Consider the following 14,677-nt stretch of genomic DNA (forward strand, 5'->3'; position numbering starts at 1 on the left):
CCAGAGGGATACATGCTTGCTTCTAACAACCTTTTCTCTCTGCTGCTCGGTCCCGCCAGCTTTTCCCTTCTGATCCTTCTCAAGTCCTTGCTGACAAGCAGGTGTGTCCTGTGTCTCCAGCCCGCTGGCCACCAACAGTCTCTGGTCTATCTGGGAGGATTTGACTCTTCAGCTCTTCCTTGGGGGCTGTTTGCTAACACGGTTCTTTTACCCAGTTCCCCTTTCTGAGTACAATGTACAATGGTGGTGAGTTGTCTGGCTCTTGCTGCTCTTGCAAAGAGGTTGAATCTAGAGTATGTCTGTAACCCAGAGGCTCAAAGGTGACGGTCTGAGGCCGATGGGGTGCTCTGGGCCATTTCTCCTCTGGAAGGTTCCTTCAACAGCTGCTCCATGCAGCAGTCCTTGATTGCCTCTGAAAACGCCGTCTCCCAGGCAGACCTTGAGCCACACGGGGGGCGGGGTGGCTGAATCTGTCAGTAACTGTTGTAGCTGAAAGAAAAGGTGAGGAGGGCTTCAGGCTGCAGTTTCACAAAGCCTGGGTTGGGCTAACAGGCCCCTGCCAAGGCAAGGGGAAAGACGCCGCTTTCCCCCTCCGGTTTTGCTGGGTTAGGAGGTTTTGCTGGCACACTTTGCTGTCAGAGCCAGGCACTGATGTTGGAGAAAGGTGGGGGTGAAACCTATTGCTGGGAGGAGGATGAGGACAAGCCGGGGGGCAGAGTGAAACCACCTCCTTTGGGCAGCAGCACAGCATTGATTCAGGAGCATCCTGGGGATGGGAACAGTTTCTTAAAACCCAACAGGTTATTTCACTGTCACTTCTAAGGGTCTAGTTTTTCTTTCAGGAATCTAATTGCTGAGCCTGAGGACTTTTAGCAATAGCACCTATGCATGTGTTATCTGATTAAACAGAAACCTGTGGCTGAGAGCTCCGATTCTTCTTCTCAAGAGTTATTAATAAGCAACACGGCCCGCTCAAGGCGTCTAGGTGATGTAGGCAAAAGCAAGTTTCGCTGCCTGGGGGCTGAGGGGCTGATGCTCAGCCGGAGCCAGAGATCTCCTGCAGCTCAAGGGGAGAAGGGGGGTAAGGAGGAGGTGGTGGCGGGGCTGGCTGCGGGGAGGGAGAGGGCCAGAGATCAGCTTGCTGCTGCCAGGGGCTGGAAAGCTGCCACGGCCGGGCTCGGGAGCGTGTCCCTGCCCTGCAGCCAGCCCGCTGAGCAGGCGGCACTGCCACAGGGACTGCCGCTTCAGCAGTCTTGTGCCCTTGGCATGCCTTGAGCCAGCCCTAATAGCTGGGATTAGAAGAAAGACGGTGCCTTAGGGCAGCTTAGCGAAATCCAACAGTTAAACAATCCCTACGCAAAAGGCAACAAGCATCTAGTTGGGGTTGCACAGCTTCCCCTGATGCTGAAGGTGAAATAAGAGGTCTAGCAGGGGAAAACTGGGCTGCAGCATGGAAACTTTCATTTTTAAGATGCACTCTCCGTTCTCTCCCTTCTATCTCAACTTTTTTTCCTTGTGTTTGTTCCCACTATACAGATAGGATTTTTTTTTTCTAAATTCAAAGCGTATTTGTGTGGGAGGGAGGGGTGGCTTTAAAAACTAAATCGTGTCGCCATTGCTTATGATGGCAGCTGACAGCATCTTACCTGTGTAAAGTTCCCTTTTATTACAGCTGGATTTTAAGTAAGGATTGTAGCCTTTGGGTGAATGGAATTGGCCACCTTCTCCATTACAATTGTCAGGCAGACTTCCACAGCTTCCCCACACAAGCACTCGCCCAGAAGCCAGGGAGATGAGTTACCCCCGGGAGGTTACAGCCAGCGCCAGGGCTACCCTTTGCCCATGGTGCTCCAGGGCAGGCTAAGCGAAACTACCTCTGTCGGGTTGTGCTTCCCATTACAAAGAAAAACTAAATGTTGACATGAAGTGATTGGGATTCAGATGCTGCTTCTGAACTTGCTTCTGTAAGTGCCTGTAAGAAGAGATTTGACATGCCACACAGTTGTGTTCAACTTTAATTGTATAATGACAGTTGCAGTAACAATGGCTTAAGGAAACAATCACTTATCTGTCTTTGGTATTCCTCTGGCTTCACAGACATGAGGGACTTGATTGCCGGAGCTGTAGTTCCTCATTGACTTAAATTAGATTTGTGAGTATTTGGCATTACTGGAAATACAGACCTAATTTGTAAGCTGCAGCATTTTCAAAAATGCCATTCTTTTCCTCTAATGTGACCAAGTATTATTTTTAAATTGTGTTTTTAGTTGTAGGGATGGAAATCGCAGTCCTTTATATCTGCACTATCTCTATGGACTCCCTGCCAAATAAGCTCACAGGAAAGAGTGCTATGTGCAGTAGCACAGAGTAGCTGTGTCACCACTACCCATGGGTGCCACCCTGCTCCATTTGATGCTGCCAGAAGAGCCTTAGGAGATTTTTTTCAGTTTATTTGTCTTTGGCGCATCTTGGAATTTCATCCCTCCAATCTGCTCCTGCAGCCTTTTTTTCTTCTAATTCCGTATGAAAAAAATAATGAGGGGGTAAAACAAGCAGAGTGAGTGTTAATAGCCGCAGTGCTCAGTGTGGGCCCCAGCCCATATGCTCAGCACCAACAAGCAGAGTTCCTTCAGAAGAGCCTGCTGTTCCTCCTCTTGCTTTTCCTGGACACACAGTGCAAACCACTGAAGTACTTTTCTGAACCCACCGCCAGCATCAGCAAATCAATGATCTCACCGAACACCGCTGAGACCCAAACTCATTTGTTTGAGGTAATGCTGGGAGGGTAGTAAGTGACCATGGGTGATACGGCCGGGATGTTGTAGGCACAATATTACACTGGAACTGCGGGTAAGGCGCTTGAGTTTCACGGAATAGCCCGTGCGGGTTGGTGTGTGCCGTCCAGCTCCCAGGTAGGAAGGTGATGGATCTCGGCACTCTCCAGTGAGTTTAGTTTCCGTTCCCAGTGAAAATAAACGCGACTTCGAAGACCATAACGCTGCATGTGTACGAGAGATGCGGCTCCGGGCGTACAACGGCACGGTGAGCAGCAGGCAGCGTGTCTGGGATGAGAACCCCAGACCCGTGAGACCAGCCCGCCCCACCGGCGGCTCTCCGGGCTGCCAGCGGCAGGCGGCACGGGCAGGCAGCGGGGGGGGCAGCAGGCAGGGCAGGCAGGGCGGGGGGGGGGACGGGGACGGCGGTGGGGGCAGCGGGGGGGGGCGGGCAGCCCCCCTGCCCGGCACCGCGGGGCGGTGCCGCATCCCTGCCAGGCCGCGCCGGGGCCGGGCCGTGCGGCTCGGAGAGGACGGGCCGAGCCGCGGGTGCCGGTGGGGGCAGTCCCCGGGGGGCCGTTGTGGCAGCAGGGCGCTGCCCGGTGCCCCGCGGCCGCAGCGGGCCGGGGAGCGGCTCCGGCGGCGCCCCGGCTCCCGCCGGCCCCGAGCAGCGGCCGCCTGCCGCCTTCCGCCTCCCGCCCCTGCTCCGCGGGCGCCGGCGGAGGGCCCGCGGCTCCCGCGGGACGGCGGGGGTGTGGGTGTGGGGGTGTGTGTGTGTGGGTGTGTGTGTCGTCGTCGCCCCCCCGGCCCGGCCCCGGCGGCGGAGGGCGGGCGGAGGCGGGCGCGGGCTGCACCTGCCGGGGAGGCGCGGGGCGGCGCGGCCGGGCTCGGCGCGGCTGGGCTCGGCGGAGCCATGCCGGCAGCCACGGCGCCGGAGCTGGACGTGCCGCGGACCGCCGCGCCCGGGCGGGACGGCGGCGGCCCCCGCGGATACACAGGTACGAGCGCGGCCCCGGCTCCGCGGCGTCCCGCGGCGTCCCTCGCACAAGTTCCGCCCTGCGCCTCGCCGGGAGGGGAGGGGGGGGGGGGGGGGAGGATGCCAGCGGGGGCAGCGCCGGACCCCGGGCAGGGTGCGGGACCCCCAACCCACGTAGGGATGCGGGATACGCGGAGCAGAGATGTCGCGGCCAGGGTTGCGTTACCCCCCCCTCCCCCCCCATCTCCAGGCAGGGCACCCTCCCCGTCACCCTCTGTGCCGGCTCCGGGGCCGGTCCCTGCCGCCGCGGAGGGCGGGGGGGGGCACCTCGGCCTCACCCTCAAGTTCTCGGGGGCACGACGCCGCCGCGGGGCGAGCGTCCCAGAGCCGCCCCCGGCACGGGAGGGGGCTCGGCGGGGTCCCGGCGGCCCTGAAACGGCTCCGCCGGGGCTGCGTTCTGGGCGGCGAGCGGGGAACGACGGCTCCTGCGGGGAGAGGCTGCGGTGCCGGCCCCGGGGCTGCGGGGTCAGGCAGGCCGAGGGCCGCCCCGGGCACCCCCGGGGACGGGTGTCCGAGCAGGGCTTCATCCAGCGGCCCCCAGCGCAGAGCCACCCCGGCGGTCACCCCGGCTGCCTCCCGAGGTGGCTGCTGGAGCCCCGGGAGCGACTGAGGGAAGAGCCCCGCCGGGGGTGTCCCGCGCCGGAGGGCCTGGCCGGGCGGCAGCTCGCTGCCCGGGCCTCGGCGGGGCTTTAATCGCTCTTAAATGGGAAGCACGGGGCTTCGGGGGTGGGAGTGGGGAGTCGGCTCGCTTGGGGGAACGCGGGGTGCTGCGGGGGCGGGCGGCTGCGAGGGCTGGGCAAAGGGGAACCGAGGGGACTCCTCGGGGGGAAGGGGACTGGTCCTCCGAGAGACTTTCATCTCTGGGCAGATGTAAATTGCTGTCCGTGTGATGAGGGAATAGGCTAATACACTGAGGAGTGGGACGAGAAACCAATCGAAGCTTTTCTGCTTTTCTCTCTCTTCCCCCTCGGTTTTGTGCCTCAGTTTGATCGCGTAGATCATGCCATCCTTTGCAAACCTCTTTGGAGTGGCCCCGCTTAGCAGGATGGTAACGGGCGTCCGGCCCTGGCCCGGGGGGCTGTGCCCACCGCGGGGGGGGCTGGAGCCCCTGCGGGCGCCTGGGGCCGCGCCGGCGAGCTCGGAAGCCTGGGGGCCCGGGGGGGGGGGGGGAGGGGAAGGAGCCCGCGGGGGCTGCGCTGGGGCTGCGCACCCAGGGTCCTCCCTGCCGCGCTGCCGATCGCAGGGCCGGCAGGGCTCTTCCTGGCGCCGGTGCGAGCAGAGCCGAGCACTCCCGAAACTCGGGGACCTCCTTCGCAGCCTGTCCCCACGTATCCCCGCGATTTCATTTGCTCGCGCGGTTCCAACAGCCTTTGTCAATTACTTGATTTTGTTTGGGCTGATAGCAATGAGCAAACGTGTTTGGGCTAACAGGGTAGCAATGCTTTTAATTGCATGTGCTGAATGTGCTTAACTGTGCATTTGATTTGACTTTAATAGAGCGGTTCATTTTAACAATGTGAAATAAGCTCTGGGAAACCCACTTAGAGAATTAACGCAAACACAAGTGTAGACCCTGTTGCTGAGGTTTGATGCTAATGTTACTAATTATTGACTTTTTTCTTTTGTAAAATCAAGTATACTTGGCTGCTCTTATTTGTTGTGTTAAATTGTCTTCTGGGGCTGGATTTGCCCACAATTAAGGCGAGGTTTGGAAGTGGCCTGTCCCGTGTTGGACTCAGCCTTTCTGTCCCTGCCTAGGCTAATCTTGCCCTATGTAGATCTGTGGCAAAACTCCCAGAAATGTGGGATCCACCAAAAAAAATTTGGCACTGAGACAAGAAATCCACCCTCAGTTAATCCCTCAGGTATCTACAAACCTCACTTCTGTCAGCCATGTCTCCAACCAGAACAACAAACACCATTTTTTCCAAACCAACTACACCAAAACCATGGAGCAGGAGTTCTCAGTAAGGTGCTGAAGTAGGGTAAAAAGGGACTCTGCAGGATCAGAGCGTGGCTGTCTCTGCACATAGCTGCTCCATCTGTTGTAGGACCAGCAGAGATGCTCGCGGCACACGGAGCTTTGCTGGACCTCTGCTGGGTGTCGTGCTCCCTCGTCCCCGCTCCTCTCATTGCCCTGCTACTTTATGGAGGTTTGTCTTGGCCTTCACCATCTGTGCAGATCTCACCTTTGTTGAATATCCATTTGTTACTACAAATGTATTGAGTTAGGTGGATGTGCTGCTGTTAAAGCTGGATGGCTTAGATATAGCTAAAATTATGACTACTTGTTGTATAATATTAAATTAAACTCTTGTTTGGGATGCTTAATTTAAGTGCAACTGTGTTATTTATGCAGCAGTATTTGCTGGAGAGGTGACCTCTGGAGAAAGCTGATGACAACTGTTTTACAGTATCCTTCATTGTATCATGTTATTATTGGTGATCATTTTTCATGCTGCTTTGATGGAGTGCCCCTCTTGTAAAATTTCAGGCCATGAGCAATAGGGTGATAATAAAGATTTGCACGGACAAACTCCCTCGCACATTTGTTTTGCAGAGGATGAAAAAAAAATGTGGCAAGATTTCCATTTGAATTAACGTGTGAATGAGAGAGAAGTTAAAGGAAATTCCTTACTGCAGCCTGATGCCTGTAGCACTTAGAGGGTCTTACAGCTTCCTGAAATGCAGCTGTGAAATTCAAACACCCTCTGCTTTTCCTGGTCTTGCCTACTTTTTGAGGACTGGTTTCTCCCTCTGACAGTCTCGCCTTGAGCAAGGAGAATGATACTACCCTGTGCTTGAAGAGGTTCAGCAGTGCACTTGCAAAAGGAGCTGGGGCAGCCTGACATACAGCTTGGGAAGGTCAGCGTGTTGCTTGTATATTCGGTGTATCAGAAGGGCAAATGTGCAGAGCAGGAGCATGGGGTGGGGGAAGAGTGCAGTGAATGTCTCGAAGCTGAGAAGAAGCCTTCTTCAATTCAGCCGCTTACATTTTCAAATGATACAGATGCTTTTATGTGTTCCGTATCGTACTGTGGTTGTTTTGCTGTCACAGCAGCATTACAGTATTATTGCCTTTCTGCAGTAGTTTACTATGGACAGATACTCATCGACCATCTCTTGCCAGGCTCGTTATATTAGCTGGAAAAGCCTCTGAAATGCTTATGTCAGTGGTGACCCCCGCGCTTTCCTGCCCTCTGGAAATTGCCATGAAGCGGGGTGCTGTCATCAGCCCAGCTGCTGCATTGCCACTGAGTTGTTGTTGCCTCTAAAGCTGCTCAAGTTATATTGGGGCCTCTTTGGGTGAAATAGGAAAAAGAGGAAAGAGTGTCAAAGGTGTATCATTATTTTTAGTCTCCATGTTGCCGAAGCTGGGGGCTCTGGCCCTCTGTTTTTCCAGGGTAGTACCTTGGGTTTTGCTGTGATTCCTCTCTCATTCCTCAATGCAATCCTGTAGCTCTTTCAGACCAGGGCCGCACGTACTTCTGTAAACATATAGATGCATCTACAAACACGTCAGTGCAGCCACAGACAAAGGGAATGTGGGAAATAAATACAGGACATGACAGAAACAATCGTTATGCCGGGCTATAATTAGGTCTCTTGCTGCTGGGTTGTTGTCTGTGGTTGCTGTTCTGCTTCGTCACTCTGCCCTCCCAAACTAGGGAAGAAAAGAGACTGCCTAAGGTAAGGTGGAACGTGCTGCAGGACGCTGTGAAAGCTACCTCCAGACCCAGTCATGGAAGAAATTATCTAGCAGACACCATTTAAAAGAAGAGACATGATGTCTAGCTCAGGACAGAGACAAGCTGCGGTTTGCTGGAGGATGGAAGAGGTATCCCCACGCATTTGCTCGGTTATACTCTGGATGACTGTTAGTGGCTATGGTGGGATGTAGGTACCAGGCTGGATGTATCTTGGGCATGACTCAAGGTGCCGTTCTTCTGTTTTGAGCCACTTTTTTTTTCTGAAGTGAGTTTCCTTGTCAGTGCAGAAACTGTGAAATCATGTCACTGAGAACTTACAGTTGCTCTTCCAGGAAAGCAAAAGCAAAGTTGTTCTTCAAAGCCAAGAGCACTGCTGCTTTGCAGAAGGGCTGCAAGGAGGTTTCTCGCTCTGTCCCTGCAATCCTGAGATGCAGCTCAGTTTTTAGACTGGGGAAGAAAACACCAATCCTGAATTTCCATTTCCACAGGGCAGAAAGTGGCACAACTTGTTATTTCTTCAGGGTTATTTCTCTTTCCTTTTTCTCCCTTGAGATCGAAGTGAAACCTTTTATTAAGTAAGGTGAAAGAAGTGACAGTTGCAGAATTTCAGCTAATTGGTTTTATCTCCTGTACTGCAAGGTGCTAATCTTAGTGGTTAGGCATTTGCACCAGGCATTGTTACTGCTTTGAGGGAATGATTTTTGTGCTTGTCATAAAAACTCTAGAACGGTACAAAATAGAGAAGGAAAAGAGTTATTAGGTGTTCTGGCACAGTCCTCCACGGTGCAAGATTGTTCCCTGCGGTATTATCCAATACTTGGTCCTAGTCACTCTTAAATTACCTGGGTTATAGAGATTAATTTTGTCTAGACTTCTGAATTTTAGCTAGGGACTTAAGTGAGCTGAATGTTTTGGACCCAAAACATTGGTATTTCAAAAATCAGAAGTCAGCCTCAAAACATGGAAACAAACCCACCCAAATGACAACAGATAACCCAGCACTTTGTGGGTTAGTTGTGACCAGAAATGTGGTCCATCTTAAATGGCCAAAATGCTGCTGGTTTGGCTGTTCCCACTATGGCAGAGCCGGGAGGTCTTTGGACCTTTCCCATGAGAAAGTGGAGCCTCCCAACACACGTCTGCAACTCTACATCAAAGAGAATTTTAAATGTGCTGAAATTAGCACTACTTAGCTTATTTAGTCACGATTGCCACTGACTTTTCATGTGCCTGGCACTAACACAGTCTTGCCTTCAATAATTTGACGGGGACAAGCCAACATGTAGGACAGGTGCTAGTTTTCATTTAGGTGCTTCATTGGCATGCTGTCTTTCAAATGCAGTTGCAGATAAGCAAGCGTGTTATTCTGAGGAGCAGTTTTGACTAGCTCAGTGGATCAAAAGATTGACAGACGATTTTGCAGTCTTGGTGGAAGTCTGCCTCCCTCGCATTTTGTTTTGGTTTAAGATGACAGCGAGAAATGCAGAAGTTGCAGAATGAGCAACCGCTCACCAAAACAAATCAATTCCTGTATCTGTTGAGGGTCTCGGAGATGGGGTTGAGCTGGTGCCTGGTTTACGTACAAGCTTTTGCCAGCAGAGCCGAGCCGGTGCGGCAGCTGCAGACATGCTGGCCCAAGAGCCCCCAGGCTGCTCGGGGAGGCAGCGCTCGCAGCTGTGTCGGCGTGAACTGGAGCAGCAGCGGCTGGTAGAAACACTCGTAGGCCAAGAGGATGGGTTAACTGCTTGCTTCTCCTCTAACGGAGTTGGAAGTGATTATTAAGTTATTATTTCTGGGGTGACTGCTCACATGTACCAGTCTGCTAAGCAGAGGGTCTTTGATTGGGAATGATTCTGAGGAGGGGTGAAAATGGGGCGGAAGCCGGGTTAGGTGAAGGGAGGAGATGGTGTACAAAAACCTGAGTGCATGCGTGGGTTGGGAAACAGTGTTTGAGAAGACGTTTTGGGCTGGGGTGGCTGAAGGAGGTACGAGGGGTGAGTTTTGGTGTTCGATCCCTCCTGTTCAGGAGAGTAGAAATTGGTGCCTTCATGTAAAAGAGCAGACTTATACCCAGGAGAGCTGCTGCTCACAACTGCATTAATCTCCAAGGCTATGACCTTTGCTAGTTGGTTGGGTCAAAAAAGGCATCTGGACTGGACACCCAGATTTTGCCTTGCTCTAAGAAGAGGTGCCCCGCAAAGCTAGGTGTGGTTTTGCATAGCCAAGAGAGAGCACTGGTGTGTGGCCCGTTATCATTAATAGATAACAAAACTATAGATTGGGACTAAGTTTTTTACTCATTTTAAATATGAATCAGGGACTATCCTTGCCCCGTATTCTGGCTGTCTAAAAGCTGCCAGTGATTTAGCTGGATTATCTGATGCGGATCTTAGTTTCTGAGACATGTGCAGTACAAAAAGGGAAGAAGGGCATGGGGCTGGTGTCCTTTCAGCTACTTGCTTAAGCTACTTGTCATTCTGCGTGTAACTCCCCTGCAATCATTGACTTTTTTAACAGGAAAAAGTAAACACAATGGACTGGTTCCCTGTCCTTATACTGGCATCCCTGTCAATCTTCACGCCATCTTTTACTAATTCCTGTGGCCAGGGAGGCTGAAAGCAGATGTGCTTATTGACTCGTACTGCTAATCATTGCCGTGCTTGAATGGTTTCTGGCAGGATGCTGCATGACTTTCACACGTTGCAGTTTTGCAGGTTGCTTTTGTGTCCGCTCCTGGCTGCGTACACCTCTGCCGTCATGGGTGAAGCCCAGGAACAGGAAAGCCAAACCCAGCAGCAAAAAAAAAAAAAAAAAAAAAAAAAAAAAAAAAAAGGAGAAGAAAAATAAAAAGTGATAAAACCACAGAGAAGGTTTTTAAATCTGGCTGTTCATTTCTCAGTCCATGAATGACTTCTATCACCATAATAAATTGCATGCTATTGCTAACTCTTTCAGACTGGTGTCTAAAAAAATCAATTATTCACAGAAATTCTTGCTGACAGTTGCGAATGCCGGGTCACATCTCTGTGGCACACATTTAGCAGCTTAACACAGCAAACCAAGTACAGGAACAGCTTCAGTTTGCTGTTGGGAAGCAAAAAAGACTTGCAGAAGCCAAAACAGGCCAGCCAGGGGGACCAAATGCAGGCCAGGTCTCTAGCATTCAGGTTGGTTTTGCTTAACAGGGTGGTTGGAAATTCCCCCAGAAAACTAACAAACCTGCATTCAATAGTCCCGTTTTAAAACAGGAAAGTAGTTTCAAAGAGAAAAGGTTGAAAAGTTTCTATATTCTTTACAAATAAGTGCTTTGTGCAAATGCAATTCCTACATTTGGGGGCTTTTTGGACAAAAATGAGCGTGTAACCATCAAGTAGCAAGCATTTCTGGCCCACCTGAAATTTCACGGTGGGGGTGAATTTTCAAATGCCTGAAGCAGTTTTTGGCCAGCTCTGGACCCTTCCAGAGCATTTTTCAGTCAAGGTAGTGCCGGTGCAGTGCTCACCCCGTGTCCCCACCGCCGGCAGGGATTTCTGCCATCCACGGAGGTTGTGCCCAGTCTGGCAAAGTCACATAGAAGCAAGAGGCCACCAGGCGCATCATCGGGGGACATCTGCTCTTATCAGTGATGGTCATTACCCCGAGCATGTTTGCACTCTGCTGCACACAAACCAGACCCAACAGTTGCTGCAGGCAGATAACCCGGAGCTGTCGTTGTACAGGGGCCAAACACAGCCGGGCCGAGCTCCATTCCTCCGTAGTGCCAGGCTTAGCGGTGAGGAGTGGGAGCACGTCAGAGTACGGGCGGTGGATGCGCAGGGATGGTGCCCGCTGTCCTGGGGGACGTTGCAGGAGAGCTCCCCGACCGGGGGCTCTGCGGGGGCACGAGCAGCAGCCGCTGCCCTGTCGAACTGTCTGGTAGGGCATCCTTCATCCCTCCGCCATCCATGGCTCCTAACAGACACGTGCGTTCCCTGTGAAAATAGGTGTGAGGTTTTCTTTTGGCTTCTCCAGTGGCTAGCTTTTCTGTGCAGCACTGGATTTCTACCTTGTCTATTGCAAATTAAATGGACTATTGAAAACCATGTTAAAAGCTGGAGATGTCTGATGTTGCTAGGGCATCATAGTCAGACTCATTTTTTTGTCAGGTGTGTTCAGATAATAATCTTCTATCCTTTTCCCTTTAATTCCTGAGATTCTTAGCTTAGTTCTGCCCAGCTCTCCTGCTTGTTGCTGCAGCCCACTGGGGCTCACCAGAAGCACCAGTGATTTATATATGGAATCTGTAGATCCAGAGCTTAACGGGCAACATTGCTGCTGGTTTCTCTATTTTAGTTTCCTCATCTGCAAGAAGCAATACAATCTGAATCTTGCTCAGTTTACCAAGGATCTATTAAAATGTTTAATTTTGGCAACAAAACTTCGATAATTATCAAGGAAAGCCAGAAAATGTTGCATTTGTTACTAGCTGGCTTCCAGGTTAAGTATAAAATTGATACACTTAGGTGTTAAAAAACCCTGTCTGCTCTACAGGGAAAAAGCCAAAGGGTTTTGCAGAGGTCCTTAGAGGTGCTAGGCCATTTTGTAGGTGAAAAGCCACAGAGCTGAAGCTTTTCTGACAGCGAGCCCTTCTTGGGCCCATTGATCAGATGAGCGCTGATAAGGTATTTGTATTAGAATTGGCCGGACAAGGAGGTTTTGACATTTTTCTTCTTCCTGTGTTTTAAAGGGAACAAAAGCAAGAGAGCGGGTTCTGTCAGAGCATCCCCTTTCAGACAAAAGGGTCAGGTTTTCCAATTCAGGTTCCTACAAGCAAGTGCCCGCAGCCTTCTCCAGACCCCAGAAATGCCCATCATCATCTCTATGTGAAGGCAGAGTGCTGAAATAGTTTTGCTCTCGTAAGCAGTTGTTGGTTCTCTCTCACATCGGGCTCCCATACGAGGACGAAGAAGGGCTCGCCAAAGACAGACTGCTAGTAAAACTTGTCTCTTTTCCTCTTGGTACCTGATCCATGTTAGCAAGGTGCTAAATATTGAGTTTGATGCTGAAATCTGAATTTCCCCAAATCACTGGCTGGCTGTAGCAGATTCGTTTAACTTTTATTTCGTTTGCGGTGATTGTTTTCTTGCAGTTATTGTGGTGATGAAAAATGCTTTGAGCATTGGTCCAAGATAATCTTTTATCTCAGCTATGGACAAGGGAAAATTTTAACATTTCTGGTCATCATAGTTTCCATTGGAAAAGATACAGGGTCTGGCTAATGGAGCCCATGTATCACTTTGCACCATCTGCAGAAATGTTACAGTTGGCTGCACAGGTTTAACGAATGAGAGGTTATTCATGAGCACTGGGGAAAAATAATGGTGAAAGTTGAAAATACAAACCTACAGACTTCACTGGTCTGCTGTTTCATGAAGGAGACTTCCACCAGCTAGGATGTGCCTCTCAAAACCTGGCTGAGGACGGGGGACCTGGTGGGAGAGTGAAGGTGTGGGGGTGCTTCTAGTCTTTGTTTTTCCCTGGAGAGGAGGAAAATGATACAGAAACAGATTCCTGGCCTGCAAATTTCAAATTCAGAGTTGAGCTGATAGATTCATTTGTCTTGCTTCATGTTTCTGACACCCCTGATTCTGCTTGGCTTTCCCTAAAGATGGGGTGACAGATCCTGGGGTAACACTCACATCTTGCTTTGGATTTGAACCTCTCTGGAGACTGCAGATGTAGAGATGCGTGGAGGAGGCTGAGGACCATCTGTAGAAGACCGTGGTATTGTGTAACCAGTTACTTCTGTCCTCCTTCTTGTAAATATTATGCAAGAAGCAGTGCTAACAGACTTTGCAGGCAAGCAGAGCAAGGGCTGGATCCCTCACTGCCTTTTGGGGATGGCGTGCTGGGACTCAGCTCTCTGGAGCAGTGGATTTCGGTTGCATCCTGGGGAGATCACCTGCCCATTGGTCTGTCTGCTCCAGGACATTTGATACACTCAAGGTCTCCAGGTGAAAAGCTCATTTCAAGTTATTCTTCTTAATTTTAGTCTTTTTAGGATCTTCGTTTTAGAAACTAGGCCACAAACTCTGTATTGTGCAATATGTAATTTATTTATTATCTGCTTTAGAATGACAAAGAGAGGGGACCATCAGCAATATTGGCTCCATTCACTAAACAATCAGTCACAAAAGTAACTGTTGGCATCACTTCCATGGGTAATTTTTAATTTGTAACAGTTTGAATTAAGGCATAATTCTAGTGTGCTCCGTAGTGGAGAGATAGATAGATAGATAGATAAATAGATATAGATATAAAATTACTTTTTTTTTCTTAATATGGAAGTAATGGTGAAGAGAGAAATAGATAAGCACTTCCAAATTGGTTTAGGTTTAACAGATCCTTCCTGTTCTCAAAGGTTGCACTATTATTAACTTTTCAGAAGTGTCATAGCCTATTTTTTCAATTCTGTTTGTAAACAGACTAATAAAGCACAGAAAACCCATCTGTTCTTGCTTTAGTGGAGACTTCATCAAATACCTAATTTTTCAGTTAGTTCTTATTTCTCATTTAATTGTTCCCGTAAGAAGAGAAATACTCAGTATTGCCCTCCTTGCTAGATATAAAAGTAAAATCTACAGATGAGAGTAACCTGACTTTGATGTAAATTGGCAAAAAAATCAATCATGGAGGTGGCAGTATGGTGATTGGAACAAATCCCTTCTTAAAAGAGTAACATAAAATACATGAATAAGAATCATTTTACAGCAATTCTGCACATTATTTTTGTTTGAAATAGGAGTGGATTGCACATGTCATCAAACCCTAATCTAGCACTTGCATGATATGTAGCTTGGATTTTACATGGATTAAAATTGCTTGCAGCCCTCTACTGTTTCACAGTAGAGTTGGGAAGTGCTTAGCGCTGACTCCTAAACCTTGCTGCATGTCGTTCACTACACTGAGCAGCTCAAAAGCCAGATGAAAATGCTGGAAGAGAGAAAAGAAAAAGGCTCAGTATCGTAAAGAGAGATGAATTAAATTTGTCTGCTTCAGATTTGGATGTAAGATTTTGCAGCAGGCATAGCACAAGGGTTTCTTTTGGAGGTGGAAGCCAAGAATTTGCTGCTATCTGATAATCCACTGCCTTTCCACGCATGAAAAGATCTTGAAGT

The 14,677-nt window shown here is 50.2% G+C and overlaps 1 protein-coding gene across 8 annotated transcripts in view; it reads left to right on the forward strand.

Annotated features, from left to right (window-relative positions):
• Window positions 1–3,443: 3,443 nt before the first annotated feature.
• Window positions 3,444–14,677, forward strand: part of SUSD3 (sushi domain containing 3) — a 35,511-nt gene continuing 24,277 nt past the window's right edge. Inside the window, exons 1-2 of one of the 8 annotated variants that reach the window (XM_049826300.1) lie at window positions 3,848–6,675; window positions 13,168–13,720. In XM_049826300.1, the coding sequence (XP_049682257.1) occupies window positions 13,717–13,720 (4 nt within the window). In that variant the 5' untranslated portion in view covers window positions 3,848–6,675; window positions 13,168–13,716. The other 7 variants (XM_049826299.1, XM_049826295.1, XM_049826297.1 and 4 more) reach the window with 7 other exon arrangements.

Source organism: Accipiter gentilis, chromosome 23 (genome assembly GCF_929443795.1).
Source record: "Accipiter gentilis chromosome 23, bAccGen1.1, whole genome shotgun sequence".
Taxonomy (NCBI): Eukaryota; Metazoa; Chordata; class Aves; order Accipitriformes; family Accipitridae; genus Astur; species Astur gentilis.